Here is a 21,833-nt window from a genome sequence, read left to right as displayed (position 1 = left end):
GTCAAAAAATACACATGAACATAGAAGGGGAGGGTGTGCTCATAACGGAAGGTGTGGATGGTGGCAAAGTTCCACTATTATTGTTGTGATTAAGTGGTCTGCTAACGCTCATTTTCAGACAGAATAAAGCTCAAACAAGAAGCTCGAGTAAGGATTGTCCTTTATCCATTGTAATATTTCCAGTAAGACATGCTTTCACAAAAGGGTTGTGTTGAACGTGATTGCACAAGTGCATTGTGCATTGTGCCATTATCTAATATCAAACAAAGTCAGCGTTGAATCCAGTGTACCAGCCCATACATAGTCTTCGCTCAAGAAAGCTGCCAACTCATCAATTTACCCATGATCACATCACAGCCGCTCGGAACCTGACACCAAATGATACTTCAACCGAAATGATTATTCACTAGTCAGAATGAAAGTTTATCAGCTCTCATACGTCTTATCAAGTCTTGATAATGATTGCATTTAAAAAGCATATACTTGCATTTGCCACAGTGATTTGGTTTTACCTTTGGGCTCAGTTTGAAGCTGCTCCAGATTTCTCAGGTAAGCGCTTCTTTGCAAATTCCTTGTGAGAATTATGTCTGATTGTAGAGAGTTCCCTGTAGCTTTTACACTGTAAGTTAGTTTACTGCAGCCTTGAAAAGAGATTTCTCAGAGGGACTTTGGAAGACAATTATATAGTTAAAGAGGTTGTGAATGCAAATCAAGTACTTCCCTAAAGGTGAGTTCAGTTCATGGATGACAAGGAAATGCTGTGGATTCCCAGACCTCACATGAAATGGTTGACTGCTGCTGATAGAATCTGTTGTTTCAACTATTTTATAGTTAGCATTAAGACATTGGATTCAGTGCCTTTAAGTGAGCTGAAAGCATTCATCTGAAATACTCTGATCAATTTTGTGGTTACTTTCCAATCCTTGGAATACCATAACTGGAAGATATGTACAAATTTAAATATCACCACTTTTGGAGGGGCACCTTAAGCAAACATTTAGTCCACAAATACCTTTGCTTAATGTGCTTACCAGTCAATAAAGCGGAGTGGGTGGAAGAAGGTGCACGAGTGGGATGTGCCTTGCTATGCATGTCATTGAGATTAATATGGGAAGTTCAGTATTGTTCTGGTGTCATTCTTTCACAAGTTCAATAATTCATGTCGATGAGTGATAGATGTATTCCTTTAAGAGATGTTTTACATCATATTGAATATTAATTGCCTCAAATACTCATTTTCTAGGGCTCTTAAATTAGCACCAAATTTTGTGATAACATCATTTGGTGTGAACTGGGTGTGTTTCATATTCAAGAAAACATGCACTGAGTCTGAAATTGTTCACTTGCTAGCTTTATGTGTGCACTCTAAGAGGTGGGCATAGCCTCTGGGTAAGGAAATATACCAGGATTTTCTGCTTCTGAACTTCTAGTGGAGAATTATTGCATGCTGGGATTTCTTCAAATTGCTTGATGTAGAAATGGAAAATCCTCCCAAAGTGGTTGTCCTTCCAAGAGCCAGGACACTGCAGCCCGAGTCAGCCAACACAGATAACAGGATAAAGAGCATTTAAGGAAAAAGAAACAGAATTGGCATTTTAGGTTGAACACCCGCTGTCAGTGCACCTGAAATATTATCTCTCTCTCTCTCTGTCTCTCTCTTTCTCGTTCCATTGAAGTTGCATGACTTGTTGAGGGTTTTTTATTTTAAACTTTCAGGAGCTGCAGTTTTTTTCTGATTTTTCATAATTTCTGGGATGCTTCTTATGTTCTTCACATTGGAGACACTCTGTCCAAACTCCCCAAAGAGAATCACTTATTTTACTTTACCAAAGTCACAGTCAGTTTATTGTCATATCAACAAATACATGTATGAACAGGTGCAGTGAAAAATCCGTATCCAGCAGTATCAGCTGTCAATATTCACTAGAAAAACACCAAATAAGCAGAAATGATACCCAATTTTTACAAGAAAGAATACAATTAGAACAAAAAGAGTCCATATGGAGTGCAGATTGAGTCATGGAAAATGCTTCCTCTGAGTTGGATACGTCATCACACAAAGAAAGGTGTGCCAATGATCTCAGACCCAGGACTTGACTGCAGAAGTTAGTCCGAGCATTGGTTTAACCATCTTCATTTGTTTCATTAATGTCCTACACTCCAGTATGTGGTCAGAATCTTTGGACTGCATTCAGTTCAATTTGCAAATCCTCCTATAAATATATAGTGTGTTGCATCAAGTTCAAGAGTCATAAAGTCATAGCTAGACAACATCCTTGTTTGTATGATTATGGGTAAGGAAGCTTTATACCATGATGATACTAGGAAATGATCATGTGAAGCGTCTCCTAACCAGTTTGGCAGGGCAATCAGTAAAGTCCCCCCATCAGTATACTGGAGTTCACAATTGAGTGGAACTGTAGTTCAAGCAACACAAAGGTGCCGTGGTTAAGAGAACAGATGAGAGATTGACATTGTTCAATGAGTGTCTTACCTCCTGACTACTCAATGCCTTTCCATTAAACATCAAGTCAGGAGTGAAACGTGTTATGCAACTGAGATCAAGTCCAGCAATATCCAGGAAGCTCAATGCCTCTACCATTCACAATTTGCACTACAGCTTCTCAAGGCTTCCTCATCTGAACCGCCCAACAAACAGATTAGAACATAATCGCCTTCAAAGAAATTGCAGATGACACATCTGTGGTTAGCAGAATATCAGATGGTGATGAGGTGGTATACTGTAGAGAGATAGATCAGCTGGTTGAGTGGTATCATAACAACCACATTGCGCTCAACGGCAGCGAGACCAATGAATTGACTGTGGCCTTCAGGAAGGGGAAGTCGAGGGAAAACACACCAGTCCTCACTGAGGGATCAGCAGTGGAAGGGGCGAGCAGTTTCAAGTTCTTGCATGTCAACATCTTCAAAGATCCATCCTGGGCCCAACATATTGATGCAATTTATAAGAAGCCATTCATAAGGTGTTTGAGGAGATTTAGTATGTCACCTGAGACTCATCAAATTTCTAGAGATTATCGTGTAGAGCATTTTGACTGGCTGCATCACCATCTAGGATGGAGATGGCAATGCACATATTCAGAAATAGTTGCAGAGGGTTATTAACTCAGCTAGCTCCACCATGGGCACTAGCCCTCTCACCCCCTCCCCCCTGCCCTTCGTCGGGACCATCTTCAAAAGGCGATCCCTCAAGAAGGCAGCATCCATTGTTCAGGATCCTTACCATCTAGGGCATGCCCTCTTTCATTACTACTCTCAGGGATGAGGCACAGGAGCCTGAAGATACACACTAAACATTTTAGGAACAGTTTCTTCCCCACAACTATCAGGTTTCTGAATGATGCATGACTAATGTTTCACTCTAGTTACTTCAGTCTTGCCTTTACACAAAGTGCTGAAACTTGTCAAAAATAATTTTGTGGATGTTCGAGACATAAAAATAAAGTGCTGTATATTCCCTTCAAAATAACATCTTTAAAAATTGAATTAATATGTGGGAGGTACTACTTTCTCTGGTTAGATACTTCACTACTCCTATCAGTGAATCTGGGAAAAGTGAACCATCTAACCACAGAAATAGGTCCACTCATATTGCACGTTAAATCCAGAGTCATGGGTTAATCCAAAGGTGTGAGTTCAAATTCTACCGGGTAGAAGTGAACTTTAAATTAGCTTAATAATATTAAGATTTAAAACTAGCCATAGCAACGATGACAAAGATTGTCTTAAAAGCCCAACTGTATCACTTACAGTATGTTTTTCACGTAAGCAGACAAGTCAGCTTTTCATGGTTTGGCTTAAATGTGAATCCAGACCCACAGTGCTCATTGATTCTTTACTGTCTCTGAAGGGGCCCTGCAGTCATATGTTATAAATAAAACAAGATGAACCCAGATGGTCCATCTAGCACTGACCTAGGGAATGAGGTCAGAAACGGCAAATTTATTCCCAGTATAATTTTGCAAAGTAGCATTTTCTAATCTCAGGTGTCTATTGGCTAATTTGGAAGTGTTGTCCCATAGATTAGTCAAGCTAACAGTTTGACATAGTCATACTCCCAGAACCACACTGTACAGACAATGGGCCATACTCCTCCTTGGAAGTGCTTGTGCATGAATCTCAAAAGGTTGGTTTGCAGGTGCAGCGGGCTATCAGGAAGGCAAATGGAATGTTGGCTTTCATTGCTGGAGGGATTGAATTTAAGAGGTGAGACATTATGCTGCAATTGTACAGGGTACTGGTGAGCCTGCATCTGGAGTACCGCGTGCAATTCTGGTCTCCTTACTTGAGGAAAGATATACTGGGTTTGGAGGTGGTGCAGAGGAGGTTTACCAGGTTGATTCCAGAGATGAGGGAGTTAGACTACGAGAAGAAATTGAGTCACCTGGGACTGTACTCACTGGAATTCAGAAGAATGAGAGGAGATATGATAGAAACATATAAAATTATGAAAGGGTTAGATAAGATAGAGGCAGGAAAGTTGTTTCCACTGGAACAAAGGTCATAGCCTCAAGATTCAGGGTAGTAGATTTAGGACAGAGATGAGGAGGAACTGCCTTTCCCAGAGGGTGGTGAATCTGTGGAATTCTCTGTCCAATGAAGCAGTGGAGGCTACATCAGTAAATACATTTAAGTCAAGTTTCAATACATTTAGGAGGGGGATTAAGGGTTCTGGGGAAAAGGCAGGTAGGAGGAGATAAGTCTATGGCCAGATCAGCTATGATCTTATTGAATGGCAGAGCAGGCTCAATGGGCTCGATGGACTCCTGCTCCTATTTCTTATGTTCTCCATCACAATCCCTGGGTATCTATTGTCCCACTGACAGGGAAGGCCCACCAAAGATACCAGCACAGTGGTATACAGGCAGGAGGAAGTAGCCTCAAATATTGGCTCCAAAGCCCAGGAAGTCTCATGACATCAGGTCAAAAATATGGAAAATTACCTGTTCTGTTTACAATCCACTGTCTTCTCTCAGTTAGAATTAGTTTTCTCATATGTTGAAGAACACTTGGCAGGAGCTTGTAAGTATTCAGGGTACAGAATGTATTTTGAGGAGGACATTTCTATGCCCATCATCAAGAATGTTTTGATTGCTTTACCACAACTATACTGGATGAATCCTGAAGGACACAGGTACTAGACTGGGTCTTGTACAGATAGATAGTGAAGTAAGTGAGTGAATGGATAAGATAATTTGACCTGAACCAAGAGATTCAAACAACTAACAGATCATGTGCAGGACTGTCACATTATGTCATGATTGATGACAGGTTTCAGCACTCTGTGTTAAAGTCAAGGCTGATGTATTCACAGTTAAGTTCAGCTACAAGTGTGAACTGGATGATTGTCACAAGTCTCACCTGAGATCACCATCATCACAAAAACAATTGTCCCATTCAATTCCTTCCACAAGATAGCAAGGAAATTCTGAGAGCTCTGGATGCATCAAAGCATTGGGGACTAGACAACATCCAAGTTGTGGTACAGGAGAGGTGCATTCTGGGAATAGCCATGTCTTCAGTTGAGCTGCTCCAGTACTCTGATGGCACTGACAATTATCCAATAATGTGGACAATGACCAGTCATGATCTTTCACTAAAAGCAGGATAAATCCAATCTGGCCAATTACTGCACAGTTGGCCTATACCCAATCATCAACAAGGTGGTAAAAGGTGTCATCAAATATGCTATTAATTTGCTCATCATGGCCAGTTCAGATATTGTCATGGACCAAAGAGCAGAATTCTAAAGGTGAGGGGAGAGTGACTGCCCTTGGTGTCCAGGCAGATTTTACCCAAATACAGCTTTGAAAAGTCCTGGTAAAACTGAAGTCAAATGGGTAATAAGGTTAACTACTCCAGTGGTTTGTACTGAGGAGGCTGTTGTGGTGGTTAGAGGCTAATCATCCCAGCTTCAGGACCTCACCACTTTTAGAGTTCCTTAGGGCAAGGTTCTAGACCTAGCCATTTGCAGCTTGCCTTCCTCACCGTGTAAGGTCAGTAGTACGGATGGACAGACAGGCACATGCTCAATCTGTAATTCCAACTGCATTTCATCTGATAACGAAGCAGTACTGGCTGACACATCTCAAAATTTACACAACATTCTGACATGAACTCCCGGATGACGTGTAACAGTCAAACCACAGAAGCGTCAGGGAATGACTATCTGCTGCAAGATAGTCTTACCAACTGCTTTTGATAGTCAACGGGCTTACCAATGCCAAGACCTCCAAGAACAATATCTCAGGATCATCATTGCCCAAAACTTCATTAAAGTCAGCTACATAAGAGAAGTAAGCACAAGAGCGGGTTATACACTGGGTATCCTTCATAAACAAAACAAATAATTAATAAAAATCCAGCCATAGTAAAATTCTGATAATCTGTGATCTATTTGTTCATAAGTTTGGATGGTACAATATCTAGATCACTCATTAGCACAAATCCTCATTATTGTGCTCATTCTCATTATCTGCTGGCTTGCTCTCCATGGCACTGTGTAGTCATGGAGTTGGCCATGTATTACTGGAGATGTGTTCTGGGTGTGAGGCAGGTCCAGAAGAGATTTCAGGTGTGGAAACTGAATGGAATATAGAAAAGTTAAAGCAATGGAAATACACTCAATAATATCTGAAAGTTTCCGTGCTGTAATTGTTATATGGTTATATGATTTGGGAACAGAATTAGTAAGTGGACCTACAAGAAGACAGACACAGCATAGATGTTCTTCCTATATTAACATTTCAATCATTTATAATTATAATAGACTCAGTACTTTTGGGAGATGGGTGAGCAAGATGGAAATTAAAAAGAAAATGAATGCATCAACAAATGCAAGACTGCTGCTACATCTCCATCAGTAGCTCACACTAGAGGTAGAGGACACAAATGTCCATTGTATCCAGGTGATTGGTACTGTAGTAACACACACAAAATGCTGGTGGAACCCAGCAGGCCAGACATCAGCTATGGAAAAGAGTAAACTGTCACATTTTGGGCTGAGACCCTTCTTCAGGACCCATGATTGAGTCCTGAAGACGAGTCTCAGCCCGAAACATTGACTGTTTACTCTTTCCTATAGATGTTGCCTGACCTGCTGAGCTCCTCCAGCATGTTGTGTGTGTTGCTTTGGATTTCCAGCATCTGCAGACTTTCTCATGTTTGTGACTGGTACAGTAGAGTAATTTTTTTCTGGTGAACATCACATGGCTACTGCAGCTGCTCGGGGTATGAAAGACAAACATTGTACGGCATTGGATGACGGCTCTCCCTAATGGCTTGCCAGCTTCAACAGGAGGAATATGAATGTGTTCTGAAACCATATAATGATATTTTCATACCATGTTGATCCAAAAATAACAGCATTCTACAAGTCATGAAACATTACCAAGTAGTTAGGGGTTCAAAGTAAAAGGTCTGGTTCAACTGTACACTAATTCAGTTCATATTCTGTTTAAATTCATACATTTGTTTTGTAAAAGCCATTGCTTAATAATCCTCAAATGAGGAATTCTGCAGATGCTGGAAATTCAAGCAACACACATCAAAGTTGCTGGTGAATGCAGCAGGCCAGGCATCATCTCTAGGAAGAGGTACAATCAACAGAAGGGTCTCGGCCCAAAACGTTGACTGTACCTCTTCCTGGAGATGCTGCCTGGCCTGCTGCATTCACCAGCAACTTTGATGTGTGTTGCTTAATAATCCTATCCTGTTAAATAAAGGACTTTTCAGCAATGGCTATAAAACACCCTATAACAGTTTATAAAGGTTACAGAATTGTTCAAAATTATAAAATTGTTTAACATATGCATAAATATGTAAGAGTTACAGTTAGATGAAGTTTGGGGAACTCAGATTTAAACTGAGTTATTTGAAATCATATTATTTTAAAAGCCGATATTGTGAAAGAAACAGTATTTATGACATCCTTTTCCCAGGTTCAAAAAAGACATGCTGTTAATCCTTCAGTGATCTGTTTGTGTTAACTAGGCTACCTTCTGAAGATTCTGCAAAACCACACAGTGCATGCTTGTGACGGGGCTCAGTTCTCGATAAGCTGCCCACCTCAGACAACCATCAGTGTTCTGTCTGCCTTCTATGGTCGCCGGGTTCCCAGCGAACATCTATGCTGGAGCACAGGAAATACGTCAGCTGAAAGTACCAACTGTGCTGCCCTCACGGCCACACCCGTGCGTACATTTTTATCCAGGTTGACAGTGCATTATATAAAATGTTTTGCAGATCACACAATGCAGTCACTGAGTTAAATTGGATCTCTGAAAATATATCTTCTACCTGGCAGAAGGGAATTTGCAATGTAACCTCCTTTTGTCAAAAAGGCTAAATGTGCTTGTTGCCCCTGTGCTTTCAACTTGGGCAAGTAAATGCAATTGAATATCTCAGAATATCTGGGTCCATGCTTGACAAGTTTCGATGCTTAGCCATCCTCCAGGAGATGATATAGTAGGAGCGAAGGTGTGGGGCTGTGGTCGTGGCGATCGTGACCTATTACAGTAGCTCTAATGTACTTTTTAAAAGTTCTCCCGTTCCTGCATACTTAGCAAAAAGAGGCTGAATCTCCATTTTTCTTTTATTTAGTCCCAGAGCTATCTCTCAACAAAGACACATGTTGGGCAGTGAGGTGCCCCTTTTATGGTGTCAGTACCTTATCATAACTAATATTGTTTTGGCATCAAACATTATAATCTCTGGTACTCAAGATAGATTTATTATGTTTAAAAAGGATTTGTTATGCACTGCTTGAGTTTTACCTACTTTTTAAGAAACTGCAGTATGTGCAAGATACTTCTGAGGATTCTGGGAATGTAGTCTAACTGGGAAATATATAAATGTATGTTTCACCTGTGCGGCCTGCCTTAGGAGTTTAGGAAAACGAGGGCTTGAGAATAATCTATTCATAGCACTCCAAATATAGCTTTGTGCATCATGACTAGATATTTTTTACAAAGTTGGTTATGTATGTTTTGTTTTAAACAGAAAGTTTATGATGAGTGTCAAGAACTGCCTTCCTGCCAGTTTTTAGTCAACAGTCGTGTTTTTGGCCCTGATCCTTGTCCTGGGACCAGTAAATACCTAATTGTTTCATTCAAATGCAAACCTGGTGAGTGGCTGATCAATTTGTGAGTTTTAGTGAGCGGCTGATTTCACCGTGACTATGTGGGTTTCTTCCACTTTCCTCCCACAGTCCAGGGACATACGTGTTAACAGGTTAATTGGTCACAAGCGTGTAATTGGACAGTGTGGACTCGTTGGGCTGGAAGGGACTCTTACTGTGCTGTATCTCTAAATAAAAATATATAATTATGTACCATCAATTAACATAAATAATTACTACCTTAATGCAGTCACACTTCTAAGAATTGTGTCTAAGATTTCTACGGCAAGTGTCTGTAGCTACTGTGAAAAATTTTGGGTGTCATTTTAATAAAATAGCTTTGTTGTTAGATTTATTGACCAACTACTTCCACTATTGTAGAAAATAAATGAGAAAAATACTGAGACAAGGTGTAAGAAGGGTTGGTTGAGCAAACTATAGCGTAGATACTGAGTTGGAATCTGAATAATGAAAGCTGGGGTGTTTCTTCCAGCTGAGGTAACACATTAACATGCACCAAGAGACAGTTAAGAGTTTGTTGTGTAACAAGTAAAACTGCCCCCCCCCATCAAAAGAACAGAGAGAATGGAGGGAGGATTACACACTATACGTTGTACTGGCTATGGAAGATAAGCCAGACTAGACAGAAGTGGCAGTGTTAAAAAAATCTTCAGTTAACAAGAGGAGAGATCATATTACACTGTAAAATTTTCAAATGAGAATCTGCAGAAGGCTTGAAATGCATTCCAAGTGCATTGTAATGCATTTACAAATGAAACTGTTAACCAGTACTGTTTTATTAACACTCAACTACGGCAGACAAATTCTTAACAAGGATTAGATTGTTAGCAGGTAATTACAATTTTGCAACTTTGCCAGACCTGCTTCACATAAAAAGCGAAAAAAAAGACAACAAAACGGAATAAATGTGTAGTTGATGTTGCTGGTGTTATGGAAAAAAATAATACAGTCCATATTGTTTGAAATGGAACTTTCCCATAAATGTGTGGGTTGTCTGTATGTGTTTCAGTCTGTCTGAAAGAAAAGACCACTGCCTGACACTTGAAAGACTTCTAATAACTAAGTGCCTTAGCTGTTACTTTGAATTGCTGACAATTTTCTGTACCTCAGAACGAGAGATACTGAGAGACCTGCCTGGAGCCATGTTTATAATATTTAAAAGCAAGAAATCTGTTTATGAGAATTTCTGCTGCCATAAATTGAAGTATTAACAGGAACATGGCTTGTGATAACACTTTAAAAACTGTTGCTAAGTATATGACATCCAGATTTGAAGTACTATTTTCTTAGGTAACCTTAAACAAATTTTATTTAATACAACCCTGCCTTTGGTGGTTTTGCAGAGGCTTTTCTTATCACTCATCATAAATTTAGCAGGAGATGGGATCATAAGAAATGCTGCATAAATGATATATATGGGAATTTAAACCCCATATGTTTTCAGCCACAACTCTCCAGGCCTAGTGGGATTCCTCCACTTTCCGATCTACATGGTTTTCCTTAGCAACAGCACCTGACAGATGCTTTTCCATCTGTCCTGAAACATTCAGTATTTCACTGTCTCTCCTGACTACCTCTGTCATGTCAGATCACATGTCTAAGAGTAAGTCTTGGATGAGCCATGAGCCATAGCTTCATTTTTTTCAGTCCCAGTCAGACTCGAAGAAGAGGAGCTGGATTCAGTGCAGCTGGGTAACAGAATTTGCAATTTGGAGTAAAGAAAATGGCTTGGCTGGTCACCCAACATTTAATCGGCAGAAATTCCTGCTCCTCCTTTACTGAATGCCAATTAAAACAATCTCACAATTTAGAAGGGAGAAAACCTGTGGTTGTGGACGCCATCAGCACACGTATGTTGTGTTTCAACATACATTGGAATACATCATGTAGACTGGAAATATAAGGGATTAAGAACACGCACCAGAAGTAACATTGTTGCCTGGAAGATGGAGCTAATGCAGACAGTGGTGAGGTTACGTAAGTTCTCCATTCCTGAGAGCTGTCCATAAGCCAATTTTTCCATGTCAGAAACATATGCTTTTCATAGCTACCCAGATCACATTGATAGTCATCCACTCCAAGTTCGTTCGAGTTTAATTATCATTCAATTATCCTTGAATGTAGCCAAATGAAGCAGTGTTCAACAAGTGAAGTAACAAGGGAAAGATGGCAACCATCTTGCACACAGCAAGTCCCCACAAAATATCAGCTAATTTAATGTTTTTGGCTATGGACTGGAGGTACTTCCTCATTCTGTTTCAGTAAAGCACTTTGAAACATCTTATAATGACGTGGCCAAGCATACCACGTCTCAGCATGAACTCAGTCCTGCACTGCACTCTGTGACTATAGCTCTGACTCAATAGTGTCTCCAATCGAGCAACAACTGCCCCAACCCCTAGCAAAATTAGACTAACCCTTCACATGCTTTTCCAATGTAAGTACTGGAGATACAAGGTGAACACTGTATTTAATAGACAGGATCAGATTAATAATTGTGCCCTGTGAAGTATTTGACCACTTCATTCTATAATCTCCAATATCATATATTGAACATTTGGTAGGAATTGATCAACTCCATTGGCTTGGCTAGTTTTTAGAAGTGAATTGACTACTAACTACTACTAGACTACTAACTACTAGATGCAGACATTAATATTCAGTGAATGTGGCAGACAGAATCATTCCTTCTGTCACTCCAATGGAAATGAACTTAGATCATTTACAGAGCATTTTCAGATCCATAATATTGCTTAGTGTGTTTATACTTCAGATGGACACCAAAACAAAGTAGTATGTGAGAATGAGAAATTGCATCTGCAATGTACGAACCAAACCATCCTTGTCATTTACACTGCAAGTTTTGGACGAGCCCTTCATGGGAACATGGAGTGCCCCCCAGTGAACAGGACAATGCCAGATATTGGTGAGTCTTCAGCCAAAAGCTGCAAATTCAACTACCGTTTCGCAGCATTTTCTGTTTCTGCTTTCTAACGCGTACAGAATTTTAGTTTTATTTCATTCCAGTTTTGTCATAATCACTTTCTGCCAGAGAAAAAAAAATTACTGAATATTCAGCAGGAGTATTTGGCTCTGTTACCTGAGACCAGTTATCACAGCAGGCTTAGAGTGCAGAGACTGGCAACTCTTCTGATCTCCTGGCTATACTTAGCCACTGGGTTATTTAGAGGTTCACCAATTTTCACTGTTGTTAATGACTCAGAATAATAATTTCAGCTGCTTTTAAAAGTTAAGTCTGTATTATTTTTTGTTTCTTTCATTTCACAGCTGCTGTTGGAATGTCAGGGCAGTGCAATAATTACATAGAGGGTCTTTCACTGACAAGTAATGAAATATTGCAGTAATATTAAAAGTGTAACAGGCTAGCTGTGTGTGAATGAGGACAGTATTCTGGAAAAATGAGAGAGCTGTTCAAGTATATAAGCACTGAGACAACCTGTTAATTCTGCACTGCTAAAATAAGTATTCAGTCTGTGTGTTAGAATAGTGCAAATCCACTGACACATGGAAAATAGGAGCAGTAGATCATTTAGTCCTTCAAGCCTGCTCTGCAATTCATTGGGATCTTGGGTGCTCATCAAATTCGTTAGCCTTTCCCAACTTTCTCCAGATATTCCCTGGCTCTGCTAGCCCAACAAGCAAATCTAACTTCTTCCTGAATACATTTAGTAATTTGGTTTGAACTGTATTCAGTGGTAAAGAATTCCACAGATTCACTAGCCTATCTGAGAATAAGTTTCTCCTCATCTGAGTCTTAAATGGATTATACCTTAATCTTTTACTGTGCCTTGGAGTTGGATTTACCCACTATTTTCTCTATATCTAATCTGTCCAGCTCTTTTGGAATTTTATTGGCATCCACGAGATCCTTTCTCATTCTTCTAAACTCTAATGAATGCATTGAAAAAGATTACTCATTTATGTGAACAAAGGGTTGAGGGCTGAATACTTTTTCAAGGCACTGTACATCTGATTAACCCCCATCTCTCTTCATATGTTAGGCCTGTTATCTCTTTGTCAGGCATAGAATGGATCTATTTCTTCAGCTGCTCCTAAAAAGTGTCTGGGATATTACTTATTGTAAAAATAACTATTCTGAGTAGTTCTAGTTTGCGCTTTCTTTTTTGCTTCATCCAGCTAACCAGTTTTAATTTGAAGTAAAAGATCCATGTTCATGTTTTTTCAGACGTTTGATATCCAAATTTATACTGAATCAATGAACCTGAAGGAGGATGGAACTACAATAAACTCAATATTCAAGGCTAAAGAATAATTAAAGAGAACAATAAATCTTTTTCCTGACTATTATCCATTAACCTGTGTTGCAAAACCCACTTGTCTGGATTTTGCTGGGTCACCTTCGTCTTTATTTTGGCTTGGTTTATATTGTTAAAATCTGTTGAAAAGGAGGTTCACACTTTATTCATGCTACAGTAAGAACCACTACACTATTTCACTGATGAATATTGAATCCCTAGGTAATTAGGAAAGCAAACTACCTAATTCAATTGTGAATGTGCTGCTTCAGATCTATGTTTCATCAACAGAGTACTGTGTAAATTTACAAAGCCTTGATAGCAGTTTCAGGGGAGTTGGTAGGCCTGCACTTTTTAAATCAATTAATGTCCAATCAATTATTATATAAAATGTTTAAGATATCCTTCTTCAGTAATTCAAACTGTTTTAAGATTGTGTAGTCTTGCACAATCATAAAAGAAATGAATTACTGAAGAAGGATATTTAAAACACAGTGATCTATGAATGTTGCTGTTGGAATTAGAATCTGTATTCACCACACAACCTGCAAATATCACACTGCCAGATTCACACATGAAGAATAATTGCTCAGTCCAAATAGAAGAGTTTGGCTGGTACTTGTGGAATGTCTTGAGGAGTGATGAGAAGCAGAAAGGAAGTGGGAAAATGGGCCAAAAATAAAGAGATGTCATAGTGCTATGAATGTCTTCCTTTCCTTTCAGAATGCTTATCCCCCACAACACTGAGGCAAGTGTCCTCAAGGTGCCATGGCAAACAGAACTGTTCAATCACTGCTGATGCAGTGAGCTTTGGTGACCCCTGCATCCCTGGAATCCGTAAACAACTCAATGTCTCATACACGTGTGGTAAATAAATCACAGATTGACCATTTAATTTATTAGCACAGACTAAAAGATAGCAAATTTCTATAATCATGTGCATTTTTCAATTTCAGTTCCGATGAAACTCTTTGACGAGGCTGGTCAAGGTCCAGTAAAGCCCTTCTTGATATCAGATTACACTCATGGTAGGATTTCAACATTTGTTTTTATTACACAACTGACTGAAGGTAACACTTTGCAAACAATTACTGAAGATTTCTATTTTACATTATAGTACTTAGGTCAAAAATTTTCCTAGGTATGAAAAATTCATCCAACAATAAACTAGTTATCCTCAAAGAAGACAGAATATGAAAAAATAGTATCAAATGCTATTAGCAGCCTCTCATAAATGGCAATACAAGGGAAGGGGGTTTACTTTAATCTGCTATAGATGGGAAGTTGCTGAAGGGGAATGAACAGCCTGGAATATATCTCCCTTAGTGCCTTCTTCCAAAGAGAAAATTTTGGTAATAAATGGGAATTTTCATTCCTTACATGAGGCATTGCTCCAAGGTTTGATTCCATGGTTAGATGATCTTACTTTGCCAACAATGAGCAATGTGCCAGATCTCTCAATTGGAAATGAAGACAGTGTTCTCAGGCCACAGTACTGTAGAGTGCTGACCGTGGCAGGATTAACCTCAGCAGTGACTCTGTTTCTTTAAGGATATCCGTCTGCACACTCAGTGTTGAGAAGAATTGAAGGGAAGTTGATGCTTGTACACACGATAAGAAGCAAATGTCTTCAGAAGTGAAAATGGGAACAAACAAATCAGAATAAATGGGAATCCAATCTCATTTGGCCATCGCCACGTAGCCTGAAATGTCAATGGCTTTTTCTTTCCATGTACATTCCTTGTCAAGTAACCGATCTGCAGTTCTCTCCCAGTAACCATCACCTTGCCAGCAGTCATCTCTCCAGCCCAGTGATTAACTCACTGGGAGACATTGCCTCTCTACTAGTGATCATCTTCTTCCCACTATTCTTCCTTGCCACCGATGTGGCCTTCTATATATTGGCGAGACCCGACGCAGACTGGGAGACCACTTTGCTGAACACCTACGCTCTGTCCGCCAGAGAAAGCAGGATCTTCCAGTGGCCACACATTTTAATTCCACATCCCATTCCCATTCTGACATGTCTATCCACGGCCTCCTGTACTGTAAAGATGAAGCCACACTCAGGTTGGAGGAACAACACCTTATATTCCGTCTGGGTAGCCTCCAACCTGATGGCATGAACATTGACTTCCCTAACTTCTGCTAATGCCCCACCTCCCCCTTGTACCCCATTCGTTATTTATTTATATACACACATTCTTTCTCTCTCTCTCCTTTTTCTCCCTCTGTCCCTCTGACTATACTCCTTGGCCCTCCTCTGGGTCCCCCGCCCCCCCGTCTTTCTCCCCGGGCCTCCTGTCCCATGATCCTCTCATATCCCCTTTGCCAATCACCTGTCCAGCTCTTGGCTCCATCTTCTCCTATCATTTTGGATCTCCCCCTCCCCCTCCAGCTTTCAAATCCCTTACTCACTCTTCCTTCAGTTAGTCCTGACGAAGGGTCTCGGCCTGAAACGTCGACTGCGCCTCTTCCTATAGATGCTGCTTGGCCTGCTGCGTTCACCAGCAACTTTGATGTGTGTTGCTTCCTTGCCAGCGATTATTTTGCCCCAGAGATAGACTCTTTCCCTTGACCACCTTTCTGCGTGTGATGATGTCTCTCTCCCTCCACTAATGCTCATTACTTTCCCAGTCACTGCGATAATTCCTCTTTCCAGACCATCATTTCTCTTCTCACCTCTAACCACCATGTATCTATCAATTACTTTAATTCAGTTGCAAAACTTAAGAACAATTAATAAAACAGTTTCACAAAGTAATTGCGGCTCAATGTAATTCAATACAAAATTTCACTGATGAAATCTAGCCAATTGACTTGAGAAAGAGAGCATTCCTCATAATTCATACACAAACCTGCAGTTTAAATAGTAATGATATGTGTTTAGATAACAACAAATTATATAACTTTACAAAACTTTAATAGTTGTTTCCATGTTCGTGACTGGCTTATACGTTTCAGATCAATTGATCTCATTAGAAGCTTTCCAAGACATGATTTGACCTCTGAAGAATTAGAGGCAAGGCCCTGGATAGAACATGTTACCACATTCTCACAGATTCTCATTCTCCTCCTCTAATGATTGACTTGCATCTCCCCTGAATGACTGATTTCTCTGTGAGCTCCCATCTCTACACTGGAGGGAGCTCACAGGCGGGAATCTATTCAATGAGGCAAGGTGAAATGGGCTTCACTGCTGCTGGATGAGCCTCCTGGAAAGCTAGTGCATGCCTCCATAGAGGTGGATGCTACCGGCTATTTGGAAAGTCTACCCATTTGTGTTAAGGAAACAAAACAAATGTAATATTTACTGATGAGATTTACAGCATTTGGAAGCAATGTCAAGTTCACTGCCTTTAAAGTTGCTCACCTGAAAATTAATGCTAACAATGTTGGAAAGCATAATCCCGCGTATTTTATCCTACCATCTTCTGAATTTTCTCTCTAAAGGTGCTCGTGGCTCTCCCTAGAACTATTGTATAGTACAGGAAAATTGAGAGTCAGGTGTGAAAGAACTCTCAGTTAGCTTGTCCTTATTTGCTGCAGGTGGTTGGTATAATGGCCCAAGAATGTCCATGCTATACGCCAAAGATGTCGCTATTATTAGCAGTTTCCTGGCTACTCTTGCTCACATTAGGGGTACGTTTCTATGTGCTGCCAATCAGCCTCTAATAGTGCTTTCAAATTTTAAAAAGACTAAAATTATTAAATAAGTGGTATCATTTATCTACAAGCTTTGAAGAGTTCAATTCACACTTGTTAACATTCCTTTTATTTTCATTTTTGTGGTTTGATGTTTCCCAATTAATGACAATAATAAAGTTTTAATAAAGTTATGTCTCAGTATGAAAGTTAACATTTGAAACAACTAACTCAATTGTGCTTTAATAGGGACAAATTTTGCTGCTCTTTGAATTCCTTCTCTCACAACCTCAGAGGACATCATAGCAACATGATTCCATGCATTGGGCCTGGTTTGGTGTTCAATTTTTTTCTATGTTATTGTGTTAAATGCTGTAAGATTTGAAGCAACATTTTTAATTATCAATAAAACTTTAGTCTCTATTATCTGAGGGAGGTGAAAGTTATCTTGGGATTCTTGATCCTGCAAAGATCCTGCTTGCTTCCTTTTAAGTGCAGGACCTGATTAACATTTGTTTCACTAATGTTCTTCATTGAAGAAACTCTTATCTTTAGCAGGTTTGGCCTAAATGTGACTCCAACACACTAACACAGATGTCCTTTAATTACACCTTCATTTCTGAGGCTATTAGGGATAGATAATCAAGGATGGTATTGCCAGAGATATTCACACTTATGAATGAATAAATTTAATTCCCAGTTTCATCTGAACAGATTGAGATGTTGTCTGTCTGTTGAGCTATGAGAACTTCAGCACCAAGCTAAAGTTGGAAAGTAGAGGGGGGTCATTAGATAGATAGAGGGAAGTAGAGAGGAAGAAATGCCAAAGGAACGAGGTGCAGGAGAAAACAGAAGTCATATAGAGATACTGGAAGGATATGGGTGAAAATTAGGGGCTGAAATAAAGGTTAACAAAGAAGGGAATGAGTGAATGTAATATTGCAGATTTAAGTAGTAGATTGAGGATCTTAGTTTAAAAAAACAATTGCAGGTTGGCAGCTTTCTGTTGGTCCTGATGCCCTTCCACCATCTGTTAGAGAAGCACAGTAGTCAGAGGGTCTCATCTACTTCCAGGCTGAGGACAACCAAATGGTTGGGGGGAAATGTGAAATAAAACTGCTTCATTTAAATGTTTTGGATTTTACCTGTACTACCTCTATCTAAGCAGAAAGGAGACAGCTGCAAGACAAATTGAGGTTGGGCTTGAGGATTATATATTTTTACACTTGTACCCATGGGAAACCTATATATTGGGAGGTGGAAGAGGGGTGCAGGTTTGGGCATGGATTTAAAATCCACTATCTCCCTAGATCACTTATTGCTTGATGGTTTACTTTTCAGAAGCTTGAGAAACTGGTGTTCATTCTGATTCCAGGTTGATGAATTTTGTGTCTAATCTGTTTGCCTTCAGGACTCCCGGAGAAAGTAGCCCTGTTCTTCATGTCTGGTGTGTGTTCTGGTTTAGTGTTTATCCTCTGCACTTTTGGTTTTCACATGCTGCTGAGACATGACATCAGGAAGCTTCAAAGTGAGGCAGAAGACAACCAAGAATGTGAAAATGGCCACACCAGGATTTCAGACGATGACGATGCCTCTTCCAATACCTCATTTCGACAATTAACCAGACAGTACTGGACGTCAGATAATATCTTCAGCCCAGAGGTGGCAGCAGTGATGGTAGACAGAGTTGAACAAAATGAGGAAAAAGACAAGGAAATGTGGTTGAACAAGGAGCCCAGCCCCTATGCGATCCAGAACCTAAATCAGCATCAGTAATAAAGGGTCAGAATAGCAAGTATTAACAGAGCAGTGTGGAGTGAAAAACAAAGAAGAGATTATTGACTACAGCAGGAAGAAGACAGAGGGCAACGAGCCAGTCCTCATGATCATTAGGAAGGCACAACAGTGCACCTACTTCCTTAGAAAGTTTGCGTAGATCCAGCATGTCCTCTGAGACTTTTATAGATGCACAGTGGAGAGAATCTTGGCTGGTGTTATCATGGCCTGGTATGGAGACACCAATGCCCAGGAACAGAAAAGTCTATAAAAAGTCTACAGCTAGTCTATCACGGGAAAGCCCTTCCCATCATTTACAAGGAGTGCTTCTACAAGAAAGTACATTCCATCATCAAGGACCCCCATCATCTAGGCTATGCTCTCTTATCTCTACTACTATTGGGCAGGAGGTACAGGAGCCTTAGATCAGTTTCAGAAGCAGTCATAACCCTTCAACCATTAGGCTCCTGAACCAGCATGAATAACTTCACTCACCTCAACTCTGAACTGACTCCACAACCTATACACTCACTTTAAAGGACTTTACAACTCAGTATTATTTATTTACTTGTTTTAATTATATCCACAATGTGTGTATTGGTTGTTTGTCAGATCTTGTTATTTATAGTTTTTCATAAATTCTATTGTATTTCTTTATTTTCTTGGAAATGCTTGCAAGAAAATGAAACTCAAGGTAGTATATGGTGACTTGTATGTACTTTGACATTAAATTTTACTTTGAATTTGATAAGTAAAGCTTAAGTGAAAAAGGAATGGACTGAGTGATAATGGTACATGGATGATATAACAAGAAATCCTGTTACCTGTAAATTTGGATTGAATGTATTGGGAAAAGAAGCAAAAGAAATCACACCAGGACTTTTACAATGGAGGCAACGGCCAACCAGTCTGCTGTGCTTTACAGCCACATTATTCCTACCTAATTCCCTAATCACTAATTCTCAACGTTTTTTATACCTGGACCAGAACCGCCAACAGAGATTGAAGATATTCTTGGCCAGTTCCGTGTTCATATGACCAACTCCAACCTATCTCTGACTGGCATGTCCTTTATCATCTTGCCTGATATTTTCATAAGTGTAGAAGGAAAATGGAGAAACAGCCCTGCTTTATACTGAGTTGTTTACAGTGGTTTTCTGTTGGTTAATCTTTTATTTCTGGTCACACTAGAACAACTCTGAGAGGTAGGAAAATCATTTGCTATGTTTGTTGTAATTATATTTTATAATAATTTATCCCCAAATCACTCATTAGTTTCCCGTTAGAGAATTCGAAAAAGAAATATACCACCTGCAATGATTCAATTCAGCTTTAATAGCGTTTGCAACAGATTCCAATCCTTGCAACATCTAGAATGTATATATGCCAGGAGCCATTAATATGGAAAGTTGTACTTGGCTGAAGTCACTTTCACCAAAATAAATTTTGGAGTATAGCATTGGAATAAGGCAGAATGAGGTGCTTTTGATATTATGTGAATGAAATTACTGGCATCATAATGCTAACAGGAATTATTTTAAGCATAGTCTGAATAATTGGTATTGGATATTAACCCATAAATGGTGATCATATCCTTTTGGAAAAATTCCCTTCTTTTACTTGGAGGGTAAACCTGGTAAAGGCAAACAAATGCTTGATTTAGTTAAATGTGCCAATAACCTTTCAATGATAGGATATAGATACGTAATAAAGTGATTATACTTACCCTATGACTATTGTGGATGTAGCGTTTTACTGATTTTGATTAAGATTTATTTGACCTTTAAAATCAGCCTCTGTTTAAAGTGACACACAATGAAATCTGGTGCAGAACGACATAGGAATCTGAAGATCTTTATGACTAATGAATTTGTTTTAACGCATGGCATCTGCATGGTACATTTAGCATTTAAAACTTGCTTCTTCATTCTAGCGTTCAAGTATCTGTTACTTGCTTTGAAAGTTGTGGCATACATTCATCAATGAATGATGCAAAGTGCATTAATTTTAAATCTTCAGCCTAAAGTCTTATGCCACTCTTTGGTAATATGCTCTGTTATTTATACTCATGAAAAAGACTTTCAATATATCTTCGCAAACATGAGGAAATCTGCAGATGCTGGAATTTCAAGCAACACACACAAAAAATGCTGGTGAACGCAGCAGGCCAGGCAGCATCTATAGGAAGAGGTACAGTCGACGTTTCAGGCCAAGACCCTTCGTCAGGACTAACTGAAGGAAGAGTTAGTAAGAGATTTGAAAGTGGGAGGGGGAGGGGGGATCCAAAATGATAGGAGAAGACAGGAGGGGGAGGGATGGAGCCAAGAGCTGGACAGTTGATTGGCAAAAGGGATATGAGAGGATCATGGGACAGGAGGCCTAGGGAGAAAGAAAGGGGGAGGGGGGAAGCCCAGAGGATGGGCAAGGAGTATAGTGAGAGGGACAGAGGGAGAAAAAGGATAAAGAGAGAGAAAAAATTAATAATAATAAATAAATAACTGATGGGGTACGAAGGGGAGGTAGGGCATTAACGGAAGTTAAAGAAGGCAATGTTCATGCTATCAGGTTGGAGGCTACCCAGACGGAGTGTAAGGTGCTCTCCATCCAGCCTGAGTGTGGCTTCATCTTGACAGGAGAGGAGGCCGTGGATAGACATATCAGAATGGGAATGGGATGTGGAATTAAAATGTGTGGCTACTGGGAGATCCTGCTTTCTCTGGCGGACAGAGCATAGGTGTTCAGCAAAGCAGTCTCCCAGCCTGCATCGGGTCTCGCCAATATATAGAAGGCTGCTTCGGGAGCACTGGACGCAGTATATCACACCAGCCGACTTACAGGTGAAGGACTGTCTGGGGCCCTGAATGGTGGTGAGGGAGGAAGTGTAAGGGCATGTGTAGCACTTGTTCTGCTTACAAGGATAAGCGCTGGGAGGGAGATCAGGGGGGAGGGATTGGGGGGACGAATGGACGAGGAAG

At 39.9% G+C, this 21,833-nt stretch overlaps 1 protein-coding gene across 2 annotated transcripts; it reads left to right on the top strand.

The window, feature by feature from the left end:
- The first annotated feature begins 171 nt into the window (after nt 1–171).
- On the top strand, nt 172–20,958 carry si:ch73-335m24.2 (protein eva-1 homolog C). 2 transcript variants are annotated; one of them, XM_063060751.1, is made up of 8 exons: nt 172–549; nt 8,014–8,213; nt 9,022–9,145; nt 11,934–12,086; nt 14,161–14,304; nt 14,394–14,465; nt 16,987–17,079; nt 18,494–20,958. In XM_063060751.1, the coding sequence occupies exons 1-8, from the start codon at nt 459–461 to the stop codon at nt 18,856–18,858; spliced, it is 1,242 nt and encodes a 413-aa protein (XP_062916821.1). In that variant the 5' UTR covers nt 172–458; the 3' UTR covers nt 18,859–20,958. The 2 variants fall into 2 exon arrangements, with proteins under 2 accessions (XP_062916821.1, XP_062916822.1); XM_063060752.1 differs by lacking the exon at nt 16,987–17,079 and having other exon boundaries at nt 175–549; nt 18,494–20,956.
- Nucleotides 20,959–21,833: the final 875 nt, after the last annotated feature.

Source organism: Mobula hypostoma, chromosome 10, assembly GCF_963921235.1.
Source record: "Mobula hypostoma chromosome 10, sMobHyp1.1, whole genome shotgun sequence".
Taxonomy (NCBI): domain Eukaryota; kingdom Metazoa; phylum Chordata; class Chondrichthyes; order Myliobatiformes; family Myliobatidae; genus Mobula; species Mobula hypostoma.
Note: the sequence above shows the minus strand (reverse complement) of the source record. Positions and strands in the feature narration are given on the sequence as shown.

Bases quoted from the DNA above. Each gene is read 5' to 3' on its own strand.
- si:ch73-335m24.2 (XM_063060751.1), top strand. From the start codon at position 459: ATGATTGCATTTAAAAAGCATATACTTGCATTTGCCACAGTGATTTGG. The intron at 8,214-9,021 runs GTGCGTACATTT...TGTTTTAAACAG, and splicing joins CTGCCCTCACGGCCACACCC to AAAGTTTATGATGAGTGTCA. The intron at 14,466-16,986 runs GTAGGATTTCAA...TATTTGCTGCAG, and splicing joins GATATCAGATTACACTCATG to GTGGTTGGTATAATGGCCCA.